Source organism: Mastomys coucha, unplaced genomic scaffold (assembly GCF_008632895.1).
Source record: "Mastomys coucha isolate ucsf_1 unplaced genomic scaffold, UCSF_Mcou_1 pScaffold7, whole genome shotgun sequence".
Classification (NCBI taxonomy): Eukaryota; Metazoa; Chordata; class Mammalia; order Rodentia; family Muridae; genus Mastomys; species Mastomys coucha.
This window is the reverse complement of record NW_022196913.1, coordinates 51,532,815-51,556,977: the sequence shown is the minus strand read 5'-3', so window position 1 is coordinate 51,556,977 and position 24,163 is coordinate 51,532,815. Positions and strand designations below refer to the sequence as shown.

General features: G+C 44.9%; 1 protein-coding gene across 9 annotated transcripts in view; it reads left to right on the top strand.

The window, feature by feature from the left end:
• Kif13a (kinesin family member 13A) overlaps positions 1-24,163 on the top strand; it is a 187,748-nt gene that overhangs the window by 143,243 nt on the left and 20,342 nt on the right. For 7 of the 9 annotated variants that reach the window (XR_004115262.1, XM_031359235.1, XM_031359234.1 and 4 more), the window contains 12 exons: positions 174-325; positions 2,319-2,451; positions 3,272-3,418; positions 8,350-8,388; positions 10,043-10,142; positions 11,618-11,744; positions 14,873-14,928; positions 17,009-17,133; positions 17,378-17,554; positions 18,910-19,002; positions 19,143-19,295; positions 22,115-22,192. Coding sequence is in view for 8 of the 9 variants with exons in the window: in XM_031359235.1 (XP_031215095.1) it covers positions 174-325; positions 2,319-2,451; positions 3,272-3,418; positions 8,350-8,388; positions 10,043-10,142; positions 11,618-11,744; positions 14,873-14,928; positions 17,009-17,133; positions 17,378-17,554; positions 18,910-19,002; positions 19,143-19,295; positions 22,115-22,192 (1,380 nt within the window). In the remaining variant the exon portion in view is untranslated. The remainder of the gene's footprint in view (positions 1-173; positions 326-2,318; positions 2,452-3,271; positions 3,419-8,349; positions 8,389-10,042; positions 10,143-11,617; positions 11,745-14,872; positions 14,929-17,008; positions 17,134-17,377; positions 17,555-18,909; positions 19,003-19,142; positions 19,296-22,114; positions 22,193-24,163) is intronic. The other 2 variants (XM_031359236.1, XM_031359230.1) reach the window with 1 other exon arrangement.

Genomic DNA, 24,163 nt, shown 5'->3' with positions numbered 1-24,163 from the left:
CAGAGTGGCTAGGATAAAAAACTCAGGCGACAGCAGATGCTGGAGAGGTTGTGGAGAAAGAGGAACATGCTTTTCTACAGAACAGAAGAGATGGGGCTTACGTTTGAGAGCAGGTGAGTGGGTACCAGTATGTCTGACTCTCAGTGTCGGCTCCTGCCTTCTGCTTGTCCTAGGACTACGTGGTGACTGTCACAGAAGAGTTCCTGGAGTTCATTTCTGATGGCGCGCTGGCGATTGAAGTGTGGGGCCACAGGTGTGCTGGGAACGGAAGCCCCATCTGGGAGGTCGATTCGCTCCATGCGAAGACAAGGACATTGCATGACAGGTTTGTTCTTGCTGTGAGCATGAGACCCAGGAGCCAAGACTAGCTTGTGACCATAAGTGAAAGTACAGACTTCAAACCCTGGGGCTTCGAACAAGTTGAGCAACGTGAGCAAATGGCTCATCCTTTGAGGTCATTTCCTCCTTTTTAAATTAGAACTTAACGAGGAGCCACTAGGCATCAAAAAACACTGTGCAAAGTGAGTCGTGGCAACAGGAAACTGAAATAAATGCTGTTTATGTGGGAAAAAAACCCTTTATTTTACTGCACAGCATACACATAAATTGCTGTGAGATAATCATATATTTATTTTTAAAGTTCTTATTACATTATTTATTTGTGTCTGTGTGTCTGTGTGCCTTTGCAGCCCAGTGTATGTCTCTGAACTCACAGGTAGAGGTCAGAGGATGCCTTGCAGGAGTCTGTTACTGACTTCCACGATGTGGTTCCCAGGAATTGAATTCGGGTTATCTGGTTTGTAGGCATGCCCCTTTACCTACAGGGCTACCTTGTTGACCCTAATCACAAATTTAAAATGCAAAGCAAAGCCTTATAAATCTGGCAGAAAAAAATAAGATATCTTTTATACACACACACACACATACACACATACATATGTATGTATATATGTGTGTACATATATAGATGTGTATGTATATGTATTATCTTTGGTTGGTTGGTGTTTTTGGTTGTTTTATTTTGTTTTGTTTTTTTTTTTGAGACCTGATTTGGCGCTTATCTGAGCTGGCCTCATTCATGGCCATCTTCCGCCTCAACCTCCCAAGTTTAAAGTTACAACTGTGAGCCAACCTGCCCTGAGTTTTTGTTGTCATGGTTGTTTTAAGCAAATGGTTGCTATTTGACCCTTTTGGCCTCAGACTTGGAATCCTCCTTCCTCGGCTAGTGCTAGGATTACTGGTATGCACCTCCTGGATAAGAAAGAGCTATCTTTACAGCTTTGAGATCGTCTCGGGTTCTCACACTGAGATAGCTACAGCAGGGAAAACTTCCATGTTGGACTTAGTCTACATTAAAGGCACAGTGTGAAAATAAACAAGCAACCACAAGAAAAAGCTCGTAATGTCTTTATCCTTTTTCTACCATTTCTACAGACTGCGCGTAGGTCTTTCTCTCCCATGGGTTTCCAGCCCCAGCCCTAACATCAGCAGTTTCATATAAAGTTGACCATCTGCCTCTTCTGGGACCCAGCAAAGCACACAGTAGGTGCTTACTGGAAAGAGGAAGATTTAAGTCCACAAGTAGTGTTCAGGACAACTTTACCAGTATACTCAATGTTAGACCCAGTGAGCCCAGACATCTTTCAGCAGATGGACAAGCAGAATACTGGATTACTCACATTAGTCAACATTTAAAAATAAAAGAAGTGGTCGGGTGGTGGTAGTGGTGGTGGTGCATGGCTTTGATCTCAACACTTGGGAGGCAGAGGCAGTAGATATCTGTGAGTTCTAGGACAGCCAGGGCTACACAGAGAAACCCTATCTTGAAAAACCAAGATAGATAGATAGATGGATGGATGGATGGATGGATGGATAGATGGATAGATGGGTGGGTGGGTGGGTGGGTGGGTGGGTGGACGGATAGATGGGTGAGTGGATGGGTGGGTGGATGGATGGATGGATGGATGGGTGGGTGGGTGGATGGATGGATGGATGGATGGGTGGGTGGGTGGGTGGATGGTGGGTGGATGGATGTGGGGCCCTGCATAGTGGCTCATGCCTTTATGAGTCGCAGCTCTCAGGAGACAGGCAACAGATATCTGGGAATTCAAGGCCAGCTAAGGCTTTATAGAGAGACCCTGTCAGAAAAAGAAAGAACCATTCATCCATTGTGCCATGAGATATAAACCATACCACATGGTTTCATTTTTATGACGTTTTAAAACAGGCAGAGCTAACTTGGGTCTCAAAACCCCTGGAATTCTACACCCAATCTGTGTCCATCACTTAAATGTAAGGTCTGGATGTGGTTTCTGCAGGTGGAATGAGGTGACCCGGAGAATAGAGATGTGGATCTCCATACTGGAGCTGAATGAGCTAGGGGATTATGCTGCAGTGGAACTTCACCAGGCAAAAGATGTCAACACTGGCGGTGTCTTCCAACTCAGACAGGTATGAAGTTTGCCGAGGCTTCCCATTGCTGTGAAGGGACCCCATGACCAAGGCAACTCCTGTAAAGGCAAACAATTAATTAGGGCTGGCTTACAGTTTTAGAGGTTCAGTCCATCATCATCATGGCAGTGTGTAGGCAGACATGATGCTGGAGAAGCCAAGAGTTCTACATCCTGTTCTGAAGGCAGCTAGAAGGAGACTCTATCCACATTGGCCAGACTTGAGCATATATGACCTCAAAACCCCGCCTCGACAGTGACACACTTCCTCTAACAAGGCCACACCTCCTATTAGTGTCACTTCCCACGGGCTAAGCATATTTAAATACCACAAAGTTGTTTTTTTTTTTTAAGATTGATTAATTTATTTTTATGTATATGAGTACACTGTAGCAGTACAGATGGTTGTGAACCATCATGTGATTGCTGGGAATTGAACTCAGGTCCTCTTCTCTCTCTGCCCCGCTCACTCCAGTCCAAAGATTCATTTATTGTTATATGTAAGTACACTGTAGCTGTCTTCCAGACGCACCAGAAGAGGGCGTCAGATCTCATTACAGATGGTTGTGAGCCACCATGTGGTTGCTGGGATTTGAACTCAGGACCTTTGGAAGAGTAGTCAGTGCTTTTAACCGCTGAGCCATCTCTCCAGCTCCACCATGAAGTTTTTCGATGGTTTGTTCTTCATGTCTCTTCTCTACTCTTAGAGTTTCTGGGAATACCCTAATTATTTGTATGTCTGTTCTCAAACCATTTCCCCTTGTTTCCTTCCTCTGTCCCCACCCCCGGTCCTGCCATCTTCTCTGCCTTCACCTCTGCAGGGTCACTCCCGTAGAGTGCAGGTCACAGTCAAACCTGTACAGCATTCAGGGACACTGCCACTCATGGTTGAAGCCATCCTATCCGTATCCATTGGCTGCGTGACTGCCAGGTCCACCAAGCTGCAAAGAGGGCTGGACAGTTACCAGGTAAGCACAGGCCCGAAGTTCTCTGTGCCGAGGTCTGTCTGCAGTGCAGCTTGCCTGGAGAGGTCCTACCACGCTGCATGTTAGATTTGATTTTTAATTTAAAAAAAAAAAAAAAAAAGCTTAACGACTCATTGGTTAAGAATGCATACTGCTCTTACAGAGGACCCAAACTCAATTTCCAACACCCATGTTAGACAGCCCATAACCACCTATAACTCCATCTCCTGTGGGCCCAACACCTTCTGGCCTCCAAGGGCCCCTGCATGCACATACACTCGGACATTTATACATATATATGTTAAAAGTACAACATATTAATTAAAAATGAATAATTAAAAATCAGTGCAGACAAAAATTGATATACAGTAGAAATTCTATCTGAGAGTTCAAGAAGCTGGACTGCACATGTTCCCCCAGGTCTTATCTCTGCCTGTTGCCTTTCTCTGAATAAAATGCTGTGTCTGACTAGTGTTGTTAGTAAGATTTACTTCTCCACGCTCTAGTGGTCACCTGCTTTAGGCTGCTTTCATTTTATACCCAGCCCAGTGTTACCGTTACAGCTGGCCCAATCCTCTTGCACTGCTATCAGAAAATTGTTCCTGTATACCATCATGTTAAACCAATCTTCACTGCTCCCTTTTTGTTACTATAAAAACTTATGCCCATGATTGTTTTGTCTGTTAAATCTTGATCCCTAAAGTCCATTGTTCTCATTAAGAAACAAAAAGATGGGCTAGAGAGATGGCTCAGTGGTTAAGAGCACTCACTGCTCTTCCAGAGGTCCTGAGTTCAAACCCCAGCAACCACATGGTGGCTCACAACCATCTGTAATGGGATCTGACACCCTCTTCTGGTGTGTCTGAAGACAGCTACAGTTGTACTTATATACATTAAAAAAGAAAGAAAGAAAGAAAGAAAGAAAGGAAGGAAGGAAGGAAGGAAGGAAGGAAGAAAGGAAGGAAGGAAGAGAAAAAAAGAAACGAAAAGATGCCGGGTGTGGTGGCACACGCCTGTCATCCCAGCACTTGGGATGTGGGGGCGGGAGAACTAGAGTTCAGGCTCATTCTCAATTGCAGCTACATAGTCTAGGGCTAGCCTGAGCTACATGAGACACTGGAGGGTGGGCAGTGCAGAAAGCTAGTCTGTGCCCCAGGAGCATAAACTTGAATAACTGTCCTCCTGCTATGGTTTGGACGAATGTATGGGTTTCAAGGGAATGGCCACAGTCAGACTGGAGTCCCCCCTTGTCACATGTGATAGAAACATCTCTCTGACTTGCAAGAAAATATCTCCTTCCATTTTTCATTTTTCGGAGGAGTCTGGGTCCCAGCTCAGCCAATCTTGAAAAATGGCTATCTTCTACCATGGTTTCTCTTTGGTTTTGTGGTGTTGTCAGGGCAGATTTTTCTGAAAGCTGGAGATCATTCAGAGTCCTGGGGCTTTGTTAGACTCCATCCTCCCCCCTTTCTACCAACCAGCCCTGCAGCTCAGAATCTGCATTCTCCCTTCAGCTAGAACAAAGGATGAGGAGATAGGGTACGTGGTCTGGTGCACCTCTCTACCACACTTGTGTGTTTATAGCCTATGAGTAAGGAATTGAATTATGCTTATCCTCGCTCTAGGCTAGTCCCTCCAGAGCTAGTAACTCCTAGAGTGGCCACAGGAGTGGATAGTTGGGGTGAGCACAAGGCTTAGAGTCAGGAGACCTGGGATTTCCATCCACTTCCTGATTCACTTAAACACTGAATTCTTCTTGTCCTAAATGATGAAGTGGACACTTGTCTTAGTCAGGGTTTCTATTCCTGCACAAACATCATGACCAAGAAGCAAGTTGGGGAGGAAAAGGTTTATTCAGCTTACTTCCACATTGCTGTTGATCACCAGAGGAAGTCAGGACTGGAACTCAGGCAGGTCAGGAAGCAGGAGCTGACGCAGAGGCCATGGAGGGATGTTCCTTACTGGCTTGCTTCTCCTGGCTTGCTCAGCCTGCTCTCTTATAGAACCCAAGACTTTCCAGCCCAGGGATGGCACCATCCACAAGGGGCCCTGCCCCCTTGATCACTAATTGAGAAAATGCCCCACAGCTGGACCTCAAGGAGGCACTTCCCCAACTGAAGCTCCCTTCTGTGATAACTCCAGCCTGTGTCAAGTTGACATACAAAACCAGCCAGTACAACACTAATTCTCAGAGTTTCTTCCTGCGATAATACTATGGCTCAGTCTACCTCCAGTGTCAGATAAAACATGGAGTTCAGGTAACTTAAGCTTTGACTTCCACAAAGAAAATCATCAGCTTTGCTAAACGTTCCCGATTTTAAGAGTTATAAGAATTCTTTGTAGTTTTAAATTTTTTTATTATTTTATTTTATGTGTATGGGTGCTCTGATTATGTGTACCTCTGTGCAGCACAGCGTGCCTGGTACCCATGGAAGCCAGAAAAGGTTCTTGGATCACCTAGAACTGGAGTTATATAGGGTCATGAGCCACCATGTGAGTGCTGGAAATCAAACCTGGGTCCTCTGGAAGAGCAGCCAGTATTTTTCACCACTGAGACATCTCTCTAGCCCATTTATAGTTTTTAAAATAGCTTTACCTCTTGAGTTAAAACTGGTTTGGTGTGGGGGTGGAGGGAGCTGGGCATGGTGGTGCACACCTCTGGGGAGCAGAGGCATTCAGATCTCTTATGTAAATTCAAGACTGGCCTGGCTTACACATCAAATTCCAGGCAAGCTAGGGGGTTGTAGTGTGTCCCTGTCTTAAAAAAAAAAACAACAACAAAAGAACTGATGTTTTGTTAAAAATGTGGATTTGAAAGAATTAACTATAGCCCAGGGCTGCAGGTGTCTTAAGAGCATCCTTCCCTGGGCTGGATGGGAAGACGCATGCTTAGGATTAACATGTGTGAAGCCCTGGCCTCAGTCCTTAGCACCTCAAGAGAAAAAGCTTGTTCTAGTCGCACAGAATCAAGCTGCCAGCATTTTCCCTCCCTCACCATATTCAAGGTCATATCTGGAGACTGTTGTTGGCTCAGTCCTTTACAGTTACTCTGTCTGGATTGCTGAAGCCAGTACACTGTACAGTGATGATGCAGCCTGAAAGCTCAGGTTAGGCTCGGGTGATGAACCTCTGTAATCTAAAATGTGATGCTGTGTTACAGTTGTCTGCTCCTTGACATAAAGAAAATCAGTTCATAATAAACTTTCAGCCTTCAGCTACCTCTAAATACATTCATCTTGCAACTGCTAGTGATAATACAACAGGTTTTAAAAGACACGTATTCTGAAGTGTAAAATGTGAAAATGATTGTAACTACATTTTAATGACTGATATTTTCTCATGTCATTTCTCAACTAAAAATGTTGTTAAGATTTAAGTAAAAGATTTCACTGGGCATAGTAAAGCATTCCTGTAATCCCAGAATTTGGAAGTAAGAGGCAAGAAGACCATTGTAGGTTCAAAGCTAGCCTGGTCTACATAATAAGTTCCAGTCCAACCATAGTAAGACCCAGTAGCTAATGTGATGATGATGATGATGATGATGATGAAGAGGAAGAGGAAGAGGAAGAAGAAAAGGAGAAGAGGAGGAGGAGAAGGAAAAGAAAGAGGAGGAGGAGAAGAAAGAGGAGTAGAAGAAAAAGGAGAAGGAAGAAGAGGAGAAAGAGGAGGAGGAGAAGAAAGAGGAGTAGAAGAAAAAGGAGAAGGAAGAAGAGGAGAAAGAGGAGAAGGAGAAGGAGGAGAAGGAGGAGGAGGAGGAGAAGGAGAAGAAGGAGGAAGAGAAGGAGGAGGAAGAGAAGGAGGAGGAGGAGGAGGAGTTGTCGTCGTCACAGCAGCAACAGCAGCAGCAGCAGTCATCATCATCCAGGGTTTCTGTAGTCTCCTTTCTAAGGAAAATTGTATCTACCCAAACTCTTGGTTTCAGCTTGGTTCTTTGTTTTGCCTAATGTTTTTACCAAAATTGTTACTTTGGGTAATTATTGTGAAATTCAGCCATGCTTTTGGGCAGTTGTGGTCCATCCACAGTGGACACTGATGGAATGCCAGTACATTCCAGTGCCTCAGCTGCCCCTGCAGGTGCCAACACAGAACATTGTGTGCCCTTAGCCTCAAGTCCCCAGGTGTTCCTGTGGCAACTTCATCCGTGAGTGATGGACTCCAAGGGATGGCTGCTGGGGATGGAGACTAGAGTCCCAGCTTCTGTCCTGAGTGGCCACCATCTGTGAGAACCTTGGATTAATCATTTCATCCTAAGTGTCTCAGTGAAAAGAGAATCTCTAAGACCTTGGTAGGTTAGCTTTTCTGTCTTGCTAAGATCATCCTAAGCCTCAGACAGCCTACCTGGAATACAGATCATCCATGACAGCAATACAGGCCTGGCCCAGGGAAGTTGCTTTCAGTCCTTTTCTAAGAGAATTCTCTTTTAAAATATTTGTATTTCTTACTTTAAAAAAGAAAAATTCTAGCTGGGTGGTAGTGGCACATGCACTTGGAGGCACGCGGATTTCTGAGTTCGAGGCCAGCCTGGTCTACAGAGTGAGCTCCAGGACAGCCAGGGCTATACAGAGAAACCCTGTCTCGAAAAACCAAAGAGAAAAAAAAAAAAGAAAAATTCTTAGGGGGTTAAAATGATACAATGGGAAAGGCACTTGCTTCTAAGGCTCACAACCTGAGTGTGAGCCCCAGAACCCACTCACAGACAGACAGACAGGCAGGCAGGCAGGCAGAGAGACAGACAGAGACAGATTGAGAGATAGAAAGACAGATAGAGACAAACAGACAGAAGAATTTAATCCTCCCTAATCTTTTGGGATTCAGTGAACTGCTTTCCGGTGCTAATGTTGTATGAGGCATCTGTTGAAACGTGTTAAATTATTCTCCCTGTGCTGTTTGAGAGAACGAAATGCATGTCCTTTCTGTTTATGTTTCCCCACCAGAGAGATGAGGAGGATGGCGGTGATATGGATAGTTATCAGGTATTGCCACCGCTGTCAATCCCGTGCATGGGGCACAGCTCTCGCTAATCGCCAGCCTTCGCAAAGCAGAGGCCAGGGAGGTGGAAACGGGGCCATGGAGTGAGAGCGTGCGGTTTCTCACTTGCTTTTGATTTGCTTTGTATGTGATCAGGGTCACAATATTATTCTCTCGATTTTCCTGTTCCAAATCTGTAAGCAGACGTTGTAAGGTTCGCTCTGCCAGCTCCAGTGCCCAGCTAGTAAAGCCTTGCCAAGCAAGACGGTATGGCTGTATTGAGATGAATGACCTCAAAAAGCACACTGTTCCCCGTTCACAGCCTTCTGGCCACTCTTGTCTGTCCTCCATTACAGTCCACTTTGCCCCTCCCTTCTGGAAGATGAATGCTACTCTGAATGCCATTTGACCTTTAAAAAACACTTTTATTGGACAACAAGCTTTGAGACTACTCACAGACCTTTGTTTTATTTAACCAGTTTCCTCTCTCATCGGGGTCAAGCTTAGTTCACCATGTCGGAGTTTAAATAGCAGCTTTCTCTTGTTGGAAACGGAGCACGGGGAATGAATAGATGTGACATAAATATAATATATCTAGTCAGCTTCAGCTAGCCGGACAACCACGGGTGATGGTGGGGTAGAGTCAAAGTAGTCAGCTGAGAATCAGCCGAGACGGAAGTTTCGGGCATGATCTCCCAGTCTTTGTACTGCTTTCCCTCTCAGGTGGGAAGAACGGGTTCTCGGGGAGCCTTCTTATGTGTCAGCTGTGGAGACTTTGTAGGCAGAGCTTCTGAGTTCTGTCTGTCTACTCTTGGTATCAGGACGTCCTTCTTAGAATTAGGCCAAGGAGCATCAGGGATAGACTTGATGGGTTTTCCTTCCCTACTTATGATTTTACTAAGAAAGGTTGAAAGTGGACAGAGCCAGACCTTGCGGGGAGGAGGAGGTCAGCAGCATCCTCTCAGGTCTCAGCTATGCCACTAACTAACGTCTTCCAGCTTGGGCATGCCCTCTGTGTACACAATGGAGTCCGGCAGCTGCTTCTGGGATCTCTTCCAGCATGGCTGACTGCATGGGAGATGTTGCATGGGAAATTTTTGGTTATCCTTGTGGTGACGGTTGGCTATAAAATCTTTGCAGCGAGTTTTGAAGGTTTTCTGCCGGCTTATTCTTTGCCTTTCGGGAATAAAAAAAATCATGCATTAATAATAAGGCCATTGAACTATGAACTACATAAATGCCTGTCACTCCTACCATTTGACATTCTGCGCTTTGGGCTTTGCTTATGGTATCAGGCTTGAAATCACACGTCTTTCAATGAATCACTCCCATACAAATGCACAGACATGGGTGTGCATACATATAGCAAAAAATCACCCTGCAACATAAAAGTCTTCCTGTTTTAGCATCGTTTGAGCCTGTCTTGTCTTTCAGTGTAACTGTCCTTCTGAAGATCCAGGGACTCTGACTTCTGGGTACCAGCATTCTTGGTTAGCATGGAGCATTGAACCTCTGCTTTTTCACACATTAACTAATTACTGTGACATTTACTTGCCTTTCCTAATGAAAGTTCCCCCAATGCATTTAATTATCTTTTCTACACAAAATAAACCATCGTCTACATGTTCTCTAGAGAAAAATCTCCCCTCTTCTTGTCAGGAGGAAGACTTGAATTGTGTAAGAGAGAGATGGTCAGATGCGCTTATTAAACGACGGGAATACTTAGACGAACAGATTAAAAAAGTCAGCAATAAAAAAGGTATGTGATGGGGTTCACAAGATGGCTCAGCAGCTGATGGCACTTGCCACCAAGCCTGGCAACACGAGTTCAATCCCCAGAGCTCATGTGGTAGAAGGAGACAAAAGACTCACAGCTGCCCTCCCATGTACACATGTGCTGTGATGTGCTTGTCTCATCCCCCACACTAAATAAATACGTGTAAAAAAAATTGTACATGGGAGTAAACTCTTCCACGAGTAGTTTTTTCAGTATTGTACAGTGGCCAAAAAGGAAAAAAAATGATAAAAGAATCCTTGTGAACCAAGTGTGGTGGCTCATACCTTTAATCTTGGCTTTTGAGAGACAGAGGCAGGTGGATCTCTATGTGCTCAAGGCGAGAACCAGGCCTCCATAGTGAGAGCCAGATCAGCCAGGGCTGCATAATAAAACCCCTGTCCTGAATAAATGAATGAATGGATGAATGAATGAATGATCAAGCCAACCTTGTGCTCCCACTTTGACTTCACGGTCACTCATGGTTCTTAATGCGGTACTGGTACATGCACAAGTTGCTCTATTTCATGTAAACAAAATTTTCCATGGAAAACCATCTTAGCCCAGTGAGTGGCATATGGTTCTGTTTGTGTGCCTTGTCCACTGATAAAAATTCAATGAGTGTGTCCAGGCAACCCCAGAATTGAGTTAGGAGTGTGAAGGTTTGAAAATGTATCCAGTAAATCCTTTTCACAATGAACATGATGGAAAATAAGAGTTTTACAGAGCAAGGTGTATGAGACTCTAAAATAGTCTGTCTTTGTAACGTGGCTTGCCACTTTATAAGCCAGATCACACCCAGTAATAAACTGGATCATTCTAGCAAGTGTGTAACATAGATATGGTGTGTGTTTCTAACCCTTCCCTAGGTACAACTCCAGTAAACTACCCACTACATCCACACACTCATGCACACACATTCACACACAGACACACACAGACACACACACTCACATACATATATGCACACATATATATACCACACTCACAGACACCCACACATAGAGACAGACAGACACACATACACAAACACACACATACACTCACAGACACACATACACACCTATATACATACACACATACACCCACACTCACACACACATATATACACACACACCCACACACAGACACACATAGAAATACCCATACACACACTCACACATAAACACACACACAGACAAATACAGAAATGCACGTACACACACATACACACTCACACACACACACACATGCACCTGGTTACTGCCCCTGCTCCGGGCATTTCTTCGGACCTCTGCTACCTGGAGCTGGTGTCCCATCCTGTCTCTGTTCATACTTGATCTTTAGAACCGCACTTTCTTCTTTGGAACATGGTAGACATATAAACCATTCCGGATGTCCCAGAGTGAAAATCTAGGTTTGTTGAATTTGGTGGTTGCTCTTTCTCTTGCTGGTAGTCATGACCTCCTGTCACTCTACAGAGAAAACAGAAGACGACATGGAGCGGGAAGCCAGGCTGGTGGAGCAGTGGGTGGGGCTGACGGAGGAGAGGAATGCTGTGCTGGTGCCCTCCCCCGGCAGCGGGATCCCCGGGGCACCTGCCGACTGGTAAGGCTGCCCTTCTCTGTGTAGAGCTGGTGGGGTGCTGGGCATTGTCTGTGGCCAGAGCTGTACACATAGCTTTTCAGGATCACCTAGCTGCAGCTGAGGGAAGGGCTGACCTTCTCCAGCACTGACTCCTCTCTTTATAACTTCCCTGTCACAGGGCATTCCTTCCAAAGGCTGCCGACTGGGACCAGGAGTAAAATTCTATCTGGATTCCCCCTTTCCTTTGCATAAGCAACTTGGATCTTGTTTCCTCCTTTTAGACTGAGAAGGAGGTGTCAGAACATACCAGAAGAACACAGGAAATAGATCCTATTTGTCCTGCCATGTGCTTAATGTGGCCAGTATTAATGTTACAGTGCAGTGGTTCTCATGCTTCCTAATGCTGTGACCCTTTAATACCTCATGCTATGGTGACCCCAACCATAACATTGTTTCATTGCTACTTCATGACTGTAGTTTTGTTGTTGTTGTTGTTTTGGGTTTTGGGGGGTTTTTTGGGTTTTGTTTTGGTTTGGTTTTTGGGAGGTTTTTTGTTTTGTTTTTGTTTTTGTTTTTTGAGACAGGGTTTCTCTGTGTAGCCCTGGCTGTCCTGGAACTCACTACTCACTCTGTAGACCAGGCTGGTCTTGAACTCAGAAATCCACTTGCCTCTGCCTCCCAAGGGCTGGGATTAAAGGCATGCACCACCACCGCCCAGCAAGAATCTTAATGTAGATATTTTTGGAGATAGAGGTTTGCCATGGGGCTCAAGACCCACAGATTGAGAACCACTAGTATAGAGTAAGCACTAAAGCATGATGGGATAGGTCAGTGACCTGAGCACTCAGCCAGTACTTGGTCTACTCTTAAGAACCAGCCTGTTGTTTATCCTCAAGTCTAGAATGAAACACATGGCCTGGATACAGTGTCCAACTTCAGCCCTTGTTTGCTTGAGTGGGTATGGGGTTAGGGTCTCATGTATGTTGTGTAGCCTCAAACTTGATAGGTAACCAAGAATGGCCTTAAACCTCTGATACCTATGCCCTGCATCCCAAGGGCTGGAGTTATAGGTCTTCACCACCACACCCATTTTATACAGCTCTTGGAGATTTCATCCAGGGCTTTGTGCGTGCTAGGCAAGTCCTCTGCCAACTTAACCACAGTCCCTTAGTTGTGTTTCTGTTTTGTTTTTTCAAGACAGGGTTTCTCTGTATAGCCCTGGCTGTCCTGGAGCTTACTCTGTAGACCAGGCTGGCCTCGAACTCAGAAATCTGCCTGCCTCTGCCTCCCAAGTGCTGGGATTAAAGGTGTATGCCACCACCGCCCGGCAGTTGTGTTTCTTAAACTCCTTTCTGCCTTTATTCCTGGTGTGTAAGTGGGGCTGTTTTTGCACTATTGTGAGACTTAGAGATAATGCACATAAAGAGGCTTGTTCAGTTGATATAGCATTATATAATTATATATTATATTATAATGCATCTTATCCATCTATAGTACCTTTCATGCATACTTATTTAATAGTGGCTACTTCTCACTACAGAAACATATCCTGAACATTTACTGACATGTTGTTTTGTTGTTGTTCGGGGGGTTTTGCCTTTTGTTTTTATGACTTGCTGGGATGGAACTCAGAGCCTCCTTCATGTGAGGCAAACACTTCCGTCTCATCTCCCAAGTCTTTGTTCTGAGTGGTTGGGATAAAATTCAGCATCCCTCTGGAACACGGGACACGTGCGTCCAGATCTGTTCTGGTCAGACACAGGCCCATTAGTGGTCTTTCTGTCTCTCCTGATAATGGAATTGGGATCGAGGTCATGGTCTTGAGGAAATGGGAGGGTCTGAGTCTGCAGGCACAGACTTGCAGCCTGCAGTTTCTACTTGCAGCATCTGCCTTTGTAGTCTCTCTGCAGGGTGCTCCCTGTGAGAAATCAGCTCATTACAACCTTATTCCTCCTCAGGGTCCTCCCTAGTCAGTCCTCCTCACCTCAGCCTCCCTTGTGTGGTGTGTTTTCCCAGCCTTGACATCCTCTTAGATGTCCGTAAAATGTCATCCTTGGTCCCATCCTAGATCTGACTCAGAAGAAGGAAGACATGACCAGAGATCTTTCAGAGCCCTGGGAGGTGATTCTGATGAGGCTGAGCCAGTTTGAGGGACACACTTGCCTGGTCTCTGCTGCATACAGCACAGCCTTTCATGACTTGCGCTCACTCCCTTGGGGGTTTCTGTTTCTTGTCCCTTTTGTTTACTTCCTCCATGTTGTTTCATTTATTTTTCATTCTTAGTTAGGTGTATGAATATTTTGCCTACATGTCTATTATGTGCACCTCATGTGTGCTTGGTGTCCGAAGAGGCTAGGAGAGGGTATCTGACTCCCTGGAACTAGAGTTCTGGAGAATTGTGAGCCACAGTGGGGCGCTGGGAACCGGGTCCTATGAAGGAGGAGCAAGTATTCCTAATAGTTGCACTATCTCTTAAGCCCCTTGAACCGGTTTTCAATTGTTTTAGTTAGTCTTTGAAATGCATATGACTGGCAGTCTTTTTATATGTCCCAGTCATTCCCATGACTTGTGTCAACACAGAAGTCAAAAAATGATATTTTTAGGACGAAGTTTACTTTAAGAAATTAAAAACTAGGACTGGAGAGATAGCTCAGCAGTTAAGGGCACTGACTGTTCTTCCGAAGGTCCTGAGTTCAAATCGCAGCAACCACATGGTGGCTCACAACCATCTGTAATGAGATCTGACTCTTTCTGAGGTGTCTGAAGACAGCTACAGTGTACTTACATACAATAAATAACTAAATCTTTTTAAAAAGAGAGAAATTAAAAATTAAAAAGTATATGCATTGGAGAGGTGGCTTAGTGGCCCTTGCTATCAAGCCTGACAGCCTGAGTTTAATCCCTGGTCTCTCATGGTAGAAGGAGAGAACAGACTCCACAAGTCATCCTCTGCCATGGCATGTGTATCCCTGCACACACAGAGACACACACACAATAAAATAAGCATAATAAACAAATGTTGGTATGGCACATTGGTTCCACAACCCCACAGTGGGTCCCTTCTGTTTCCATAGCTCTGCAGTACTTTGTTAATCAATAGACTAAAAAACACACATGTTCTTACGATTAAAGTTTGCTGTTGGATTTAGGGTCCCACCTCCTGGAATGGAAACACACATCCCTGTTCTCTTCCTGGATCTGAACGGTAAGTAGGCACTTACCCATCCCACGATTATCCAACTCAGTTAAGATCGCCGTCTCCTCAGACTTGTATTTTGGTATATAACTTGCTTTGGCAATTACTGATAAGACAAACTAAGTGACAGTGTGGCTTGGGTCACGTGCGTAAGCATGGCCTATGGTCACTGGAGGAGAGATGCTCATACGAAGCAGCCAGGACTTTAAAACCAAGAACACAAAGCATGTGGTCTAAGATATCAGTGACCAAGTTAACCTGCAAAAGGCTTAGCCCCAGGGATTCTGTGTCAAGCTTGACCAGGGCTGAAGGGTTGCATGCCTGACGAGTGCCCTCTGCCCTCAGCCCAGCCGTTCAGGGACTATAAGTGACTGTGCTCTCACCTTGACTGGGAGTGGTTCTACAGCTAGGGGAATAGCTCAGCAATAGACTATGAGCCCAGCACGCACAAGTCTATAAGTTCAGACTGTTCACCACCGCCACCCAGTACAGTTTTGAGGTCTGGCATCCTCCAAGCTATTCGAGAAGCTAAGACAAAGAAGATAAATCTGGGCCAGCCAGGGTAACTTAGAGTATGTCTCAAAGTGAAAGTGTTTGTGTTTATGTTGGGGATGGGGGCGTCCAATATGGCTCATTGGGTAGAAGCATGTGTGTAGGAGGCTAGCTACCTAAGCTTGACCCCAGATGTTGCACGATAGGAGAGAACTAACTCCCAAGAGCTGTCCTCTGATCTCTATTTATGTGCAGAGGCACACATGAACCTGCCTGCATGTGTGCCTGCACATATACTAGCCTGCATGTCAATAAATAAACTCTTAAAGGGACAGAGCTGGGTACTTAGCTTGGTGTAGAGAAGTTGTCTAGTGGGCTCAGCCTCCAAAACTGAGAAGGGTAACAGTTGCTCTTGAGTGTGGAAGGTAAGTGTCTTCAAGGTGCTTTAGAAGCAAAGTCCCGTCTGTATGAACTCTGGAGTAGAATTCATAGATAGGAAGGAAAGCAGGCCCAGTAGCACACACTTTAAATCCCAGCACTCAGGAGGCAGAGGGAGGTGGATCTCTATCAGAGTGAGGCCAGCCTGGTCTGCATAGTGAATTCCAGGATGGACATGGCTGCATAGACCTTGTCACAAAAATATATGGATGGATAGATAGATACATAGATAGATAGATAGATAGATAGATAGATAGATAGATAGATAGATAGATGTGTTTAATATGAGTTTAAATAGAACAATAAACTTAATATTTGAAACTAGAAAAACATCTGCATGTTTAGGGAATGTATTTGGGTAGTTAGTGGGTAATAAGACTACATATGGAAGATACACTTTTTTTTTTTTTTTTAATCTTTCGAGACAGGGTTTCTCTGTATAGCTCTGGCTGTCCTAGAACTCATGCTGTTCAGGCTGGCCTCGAACTCAGAAATCTGCCTGTCTCTGCCTCCCAAGTGCTGGGATTAAAGGCGTGCACCACCACTGCCCGGCTAAGATACTCTATCTTATAGGGAGCTCCCAAGGGAATTTTTTGACTTAATGTGGTTGTATTTTAAAACAAGAATAGGTATTGAGGATCTTTGAGTATCCATTTCAATTTCAGGATATGAAATAAAAGAATAAACAAAACCACAAGTATACTTTATCCACCTTATGTGTATTTCAGAGCTGAGGCATATGTCAATGAAGGAGTGTGTGTTTAGCTTGCATAAGTTCTTGAATTCAGTCCCTGAATCATCATGTTTTAAAAAATATTATATAAGATAAAGGGGGTAGGACAGGGGCTGGGAAGAGCATCATGAGGAGAGAGATTTCAAGGTAGGGAGAGGAAGAGAGGGTAATGGACTGCATGTCATGTGACATGCCATGTGACGTGAGACAGGAGGGAGGGAGGGGAAACCAACAAGCAGGGTCACAGGAGAAAATGCTATCATGAAACGCTTTACTTCTTAGGCTGATTTTTTTTTTCAACTAATAAAAAAAAACAATAAAGTACAAAGTGGAAAAATAAATTTAAAAGGCATATTTTACAATGTCAGTGCTACTTAAAAGCTGACTTTCTTTGCTGTTTTCATCCCATGCCTTGACCTTGATCAGCGGATGACCTCAGTGCCAACGAGCAACTGGTGGGCCCTCATGCGTCGGGTGTGAACTCCATCCTGCCCAAGGAGCATGGCAGTCAGTTTTTCTACCTGCCCATCATAAAGCACAGTGATGATGAGGTAATTTACCCCACAGTGCTCTCGGGGTCTTCACATGAGCACAGGAGCCCTGCCAGCCTGGTAAATGGCTGTGGAGAAGTGGACTCAGGGCATTGAACAAATGGCATCTATGTCACCATTCCATATAGACGAAGGAAGAAATCTGTTTGACATCAGCAAGTAGGGTTGATGGTCTTTCTCTGGAATGTCTCCTAAACTGTTCTACCTGAGGAGGCTTACTCTGTCCCCCTTCTGCTACTCCCAGGTTTCAGCCACAGCCTCCTGGGACTCCTCGGTGCACGACTCTCTTCACCTGAACAGGGTCACACCACAGAATGAAAGGATCTACCTGATTGTGAAGGCCACCGTTCAGCTCAGCCACCCAGCCGCCATGGAGCTGGTGTTGCGGAAGCGGATTGCAGCCAATATTTATAACAAGCAGGTAGTGACAGGACTGACTGGCCATAGAGTGTCCAAGGGCACGATTGTCTCCTCTGTGTCACGTCATGTTTTGTAACCCTGGTAGGCAGCCGTGGTAGAACCCATGACCATGGTGTCCAGATGTAGACGACAGAAGGAAAGACTAGTCCTGGACCTTAACCTTATCACATTCACTGGTTAGGATAGCCACAGTCTTCGGGGTTAGAAGCACAGCTCAGCAGGTCAGAGCACCTGCTGCCCATCTAGAGAATTTGCTTCCCATCAGCCGTGTCAGATGACTTACACTGGGCGGTAACTCCAGCTCCGGGGGATCTGACACCTTCTTCTGTCCTCATCAGGTACCCGCCCCACACACAGACAGACACACATACAAATAAAATGAACCTTTTCTTGAAGAAGAACTACAATATTTGCAGGCAGCAGCTATAGCTAACTAGGCTGGTAGCAGCTGATATGGGAGGCCCAGTCATGTCAATGGCAAGGCAGGCGCCTGTTTGCTTTGCCCAACTTCATGGCAGAGATGCTGTCTACAAAATTGACCTCCCTGTGTTCTTCAGACTGTCCTAGGAAAGCTGGCTAAACCCTGGTGAGATGAAGGACAGTTAGCCGGGGATGCTATTCCTCTGCCTATCTGACCCCCAAATCATGGTTGCCCTTCTGCATCTCACGGTCTCCCTGGGTAGCCTTGGCTGGAGCTCACTATGCAACCCAGGCTCACAGAGAGGTGAAGTCTTGAGCTCACAGACATGCCCCTGAGTGCTGGGATTAGAGGTGTGCATCCCTACACCAGGCTGAGATAAGATGGTTTAAACGAGAGTTTTATCACTTTTATATATTTGTTTGCACTTGAGGTCAGAGGACTACTTGTAGGCATGGTCCTGTGGGTCCATGTGGGTCCTGGGAATCAAACTCCAGTCAGTAGGCAGGGAGCCAGTGCCTCTATTCACACAGCCATCTTGCCAACCAAAGTCAGATTTCTAGGTTTAATGTTTGGTTTAGGGTTTTTTTGTTTGTTTTCTTGTCTTTTTCTTTTCTTACTTTATTTAGGGAGTTACTTGAGACAGGTAGCATAGACTGGCCTCAAACCATTACATTCACTGTGTGACCCAGATGAGCTTTGAAACTGAAAAAGAATCCTCCTGCCTCAGCCTCCCACATACTGGGATTTTTAGATGTGAACCACCATGCCCAGCTTTTTTTAAGTTCAGGGATTTTGGTTTTTGTTTTTTTCTGTTATGTTGAAAGTGTCTATACAATTTGAATAATTTATAATACTTCTCCAGTTTGCAGAATATGAAGTATTTGCCTAAGATTTGTCACACAGTTTAACCCAGCTTGCCTTTCCTTTTCTACTAGAGTTTCACCCAGAGTTTGAAGAGACGAATATCACTGATCAATATATGTTACTCCTGCGGCGTGACCTATGAGATAGTATCCAATATTCCAAAGGTAACACCTGCTGCTGCTTCAGATGCCAGTGTGTGAGTGTAGGGGGAGCGTTGGCTCTCAGGGCTTCGAGAGCACGTTGTGGCAACACTTACAGAAACACCATTCACAGAAAAACAGTCGCCTCCTTTCTGTGCCTTTAGGCCACAGAGGAGATTGAGGACCGGGAAACCCTGGCCCTCCTGGCAGCTCGGAGTGAGAATGAGGCCACTTTGGATGGGGAGTCATACATCGAGAAGTACACTCGGGGTGTGCTACAGGTCGAGAATATCCTGAGCCTGGAACGGCTCCGACAGGTGAGTAACTGACTGTCCAGTCCTGAGGATGCCATTGCCAGCTTTCCCCAGCAGTGGGCAGAGTTCCTCAGAGAACGGGTGCTTGCATAGCCATGTCCTTAGTGAAAGGACGCTGACAAGAGTGTCTGTCCACATGAAGCTCAAGAAGAAGGAAGACCACAGTGTGGATACTTCAGTCCTTCTTAGAAGGGGGATCAAAATACCCATGGTAGGAGATACAGAGACAAAGATTGGAGCAGAATCTGAAGGAAAGGCTATCCAGAGACTGTCCCACCTAGGGATCCATCCCATATACAGTTACCAAACCCAGACAATATTGTGGATGCCAAAAGTGCTTACTGACAGGAGCCTAATATAGCTGTCTCCTGAGAGGCTCTGCCAGTGCCTGACAAATACAGAGGTGGATGCTCACAGCCATCCATTGGACTGATTATAAAGTCCCCAGTGGAGGAGCTAGAGAAAAAAACCCAAGGAGCTGAAGGGGTTTGCAGCCCCATAGGAGGAACAACAATATGAACCAACCAGTACTCCTAGAGCTCCCAGGGGAACTCCACCAACCAAAGAATACACATGGAGGGACCCATGGCTCCAGCCGTATATGTAGCAGAGGATGGCCTTGTGGGACGTCAGTGAGAGGAAAGACCTTTGGTCTTATGAAGGCTTGATGCCCCAGTGTAGGGGAGTGCCAGGACAGGGAAGTAGGAGCGGGTGGGTTAGTGAGCAGGGAGATGGGGGAAGAGATGTAGAGAGGGTTCGGAGGGGATAAAATTCACAATGTAAACAAAGAAAACATCTAATTTAGAAAAAAAAGAGTGTGGGGGGTATGGTGTGTGTTGTACATGTGTATGTTTGTGTGTTTGTGCATTATATGTTGTATGTGTATAATTTGGGCTGAATGTATGTGTGTGTTATATGTGTATATGCTGTGAGTGGGGGGGACATGCATGTGTCTTGTGTGATATATATGTATATACATATATATACATATGTATTGTACATGTGTGTTTGTAATGTGTTAAGTGTGTATAATGGCTGTTGTACATGTGTGGTGTATGTGTGATGTGGTGTAATTTGTGTGTTGTACATGTGTGTTGATGTATGTGTGTGTTTGTATGTGTTGTATGTGTGTACTGTGAGGTGCATGTATGTGTGGTGTAGGTGTTTGTTTTGATAAAGGATCTTGTCCTGGAGAACTGCCTAGATTAGAACTCAATATATACACTAGTTTGGTCTCCAACATGTAGCTATCCTCCTACCTCTGCTCTCAAGTGCTGGATTACACATCTAAGCCCCCAAGCACTATGTTCAAATGATGTAAGTACATTCATTCTATGGCTTGATGTTCAAGATTACCCTGAGTGTAAGTTCTGTTGTAACTCCTTTTTCCAAAGAGAAAATTGAGGCCAGGAGAAGTTACCCAGCAAGGGCATGTCTCATCTCACTTAAGTAGGTAGACTCCAAAGTACTTATGTTGAACCACATTTTGTTACTATATTCTTTTTTTTTTTTTTTTTGATTTATTTATTTATTATATGTAAGTACACTGTAGCTGTCTTCAGGCACACCAGAAGAGGGCGCCAGATCTCATTAGGGATGGTTGTGAGCCACCATGTGGTTGCTGGGACTTGAACTCATGACCTTCTGAAGAGCAGTCGGTGCTCTTACCCGCTGAGCCATCTCACCAGCCCCATGTTACTATATTCTTAATATCTAGGCATCTAAGTTTCCAGAATGACATGTGATTTAAAGCAGTGCATCAGAGTTGGTCGAGTCCTTGTCCAGCATGCTTAAGAACCTGGGCTGCACTCCAGTGTGAACTGGTGGTCATGGTGGTCATGACCCTGTAATCTCAGCATTCTCCAGGCAGAGGCAGAAGGCTCAGAAGTTCAGTTATCTTTGGCTACATGAATCCAGGCCTGACCTAGGCTACATGAGATCCTCCATGTCAGAAAATATAATAAATAATAATAATGTAAGTTACTGTACCCGGCAGCGGTGCAGAGACAGATGTGTAATGTGTACACGTTCCTTTGGAACCAGACCTAATCTGACATTGCACTAGGTGACTAGGGAGGTGCAGTTGGAGTTTTTCTTTCTTTCTTTCTTTCTTTCTTTCTTTCTTTCTTTCTTTCTTTCTTTTTAAAGATTTATTTATTTATTTTATATGAGTACATTGTAGCTGTCTTCAGACACACCAGAAGAGAGCATCAGATCCCATTACAGATGGTTGTTGAGCCACCATGTGGTTGCTTAGGAATTGAACCCAGGACCTTTGGAAGAGCAGTCTGTGCTCTTAACAGCCTAGCTATCTCTCCAGGCCCTTGGTTGGTGTTTTTCAAAACAATCTCCTTTTAGTGTAGAACATACTGAAATCAGGACACAAGAAAAACCCAACAGCATCCCCTTTTAGGGTGTTCTTGTTATGTGTTTCTGCATACTTGCATCAATTTATAGCGTGTTTTCTGCTCAGCAGCTTTCCTGGTTTGTGTTTCGAATTTTTAATGTATTTGAAAGATTGGGTTTCTCTTTCTTTTTTCCTTCCTTCCTTCCTTCTTTCTTTTCTTTCTTTCTTTCTTTCCTTCTTTCCTCTTTCCTTCCTTCCTTCTTCCTTCCTTTTTTTCTTTCTTTCTTTCTTTCTTTCTTTCTTTCTTTCTTTCTTTCTTTCATTTTGTTGTTGTTTTAAACACATATGGTCTTGGTACCAGTCTTAGAAATATTGATTTCTCTGTGTGTACAGTTGAAGAGGTTTTTACATTTGTGTTTTCTGAGTCCTATGAGACAGTCATAGCTGTTGTCTCTGCTTTGCTGTGTGTTTACAGGCAGTCACGGTGAAGGAAGCATGTGCCACCAAAACGAGGCACATTCGGAGAAGCCTTAGTACACCGAATGTTCACAACGTGAGTGCACGCTGGTGAGGTCCTGCTGCTCGTGGGACTTACTCCAAGATTTGGGGGTGGAGGATCTGAGACCACAGGAGGGTGGAGCTTACATGATGAGAAAGGGGCACACAGGACTGGGGCTGGGAGGGGCCGAGGGCAGAGCCTCTGCCAGCAGCAGGGAGGCTAGAGCAGATTAAAGACCATCTCCCAGCGGTGTCTTCCAAGGAAAGCCTGGGACCAGCTCTTCCCTTCCTAAGTCTGGCTGTGAAGAGCTGCTGGAGAGTGATGTAAAACTCAGCACTCACCACCCTGCAGGTTACTCCTGAATACAAGGCAAGCATTAGAAGCAGATAGGAAGAGGTTGGATGGGGCTGGCGAGATGGCTCAGCGGGTAAGAGCACTGACTGCTCTTCCGAAGGTCATGAGTTCAAATCCCAGCAACCACATGGTGGCTCACAACCATCCCTAATGATATCTGGCGCCCTCTTCTGGTACGTCTGAAGCAGTCTGAAGACTGCTACAGTGTACTTACATATAATAATAAATAAATCTTTAAAAAAAGAAAAAGAAGAAGAGGAAGTTGGATGAACCCTTAGAGCAGTGGTCCTCAGCCTTGCTAATGCTGCGACCCTAGAGCAGCTGTCCTCCGGTCCTCAAGCCTTCCCAACTCTGCAACCCTTTCATACAGTTCCTCATGTTGTGCTGACCCCCAACCACAAAATTATTTGTTGCTACTTCATACCTGCAATTTTGCTACTGTTATGAATCATAGTGTAAATATCTAGTATGCAAAATATCTGATATGCGACCCCTGTGAAAGGGTCGTTCGACCTTAAAGGGATTCTGTCAAACCAAAGAAAACACCAATTGCCAGCAACCACAGGCTGAGAGCCACTACTGCACTAGTGTGTAAAGTGCTTGCCACACAAGCCTGTGTTCAGATCCCTCGCATTCATATAAAAGCCTGACATGGTGGTGTGCTCTTGTAAACCTGGTAACAGGGGTGCAGAGACAGGGAGATCTCTGGAGTGTGCAGGCCAGCCAGACTCGCCTGTGGCAAGTGGCAAGTTGCAAGTTCAAAGACCTTGTCTCAGAAAAGTAAGGTGGTAAGAGACAGAAGAAGACTCCTAAAGTCAAACTCCTCTACATGGGTGAGCATAGACAGGCACATGTGCACACGTGCACACACTATACACTACACTTACAACATGAACAGGCAACGAGAGATTCATGAGTTATAAATTGAAAACATTCTCCTGGGCGGAGGGTGTAGGTCAGTGGCAGAGCTCTCGTGTAGCGTGCACTTGCCCAGCCTCAACCCTCAGTACTACAAAGGAAAGAAAGAGGAGATACCTGCGTGCTTGTATGCACACACACACACACACACACACACACACACACACACACGATTTTGTCTTTTTGGGTGTCTTTTGTTTTGAAATAGGGTCCCACTATATAGCCCTGGATAGTCTCAAACTCACAGAGATCACCAACCTTTACCACCTAAGTACTAGAACTAGGGTTGTGCACCACTGTGCCTAGCTAATTGAAAAAAATGTTGAAAAACACTGTACCAATTAACTTATTTGTCAAGGAAGAGTTCATAATGAAGCTTAAAACATATATAGAACTAATTGATAATAAAAATATATATAACCAATAATTGCAGACTATAAAGTGGTATTTAAATGGAAATCATTAGCCCTAAAATGCCTACTTTACCATGTCCCAGTGAGAAATCTAGTCAGTACAAGAAATGAAAGAGCAAGAATATTATTAAGAAACATAAGAGCTGGAGAGAGAGCTCTGCAGTTAAGAGCACTGGCTGTTCTTCTAGAGGACCTGGGATCAAGTCCCAACACCTACATGGCAGCTCACAACTGTCTATAACTACAGTTCCAGGGGTGCTGGCACCTCAGAGACATACACACACCAATGTGCATAAAAAATAAATGAATCATGCCGGGCGGTGGTGGCGCACGCCTTTAG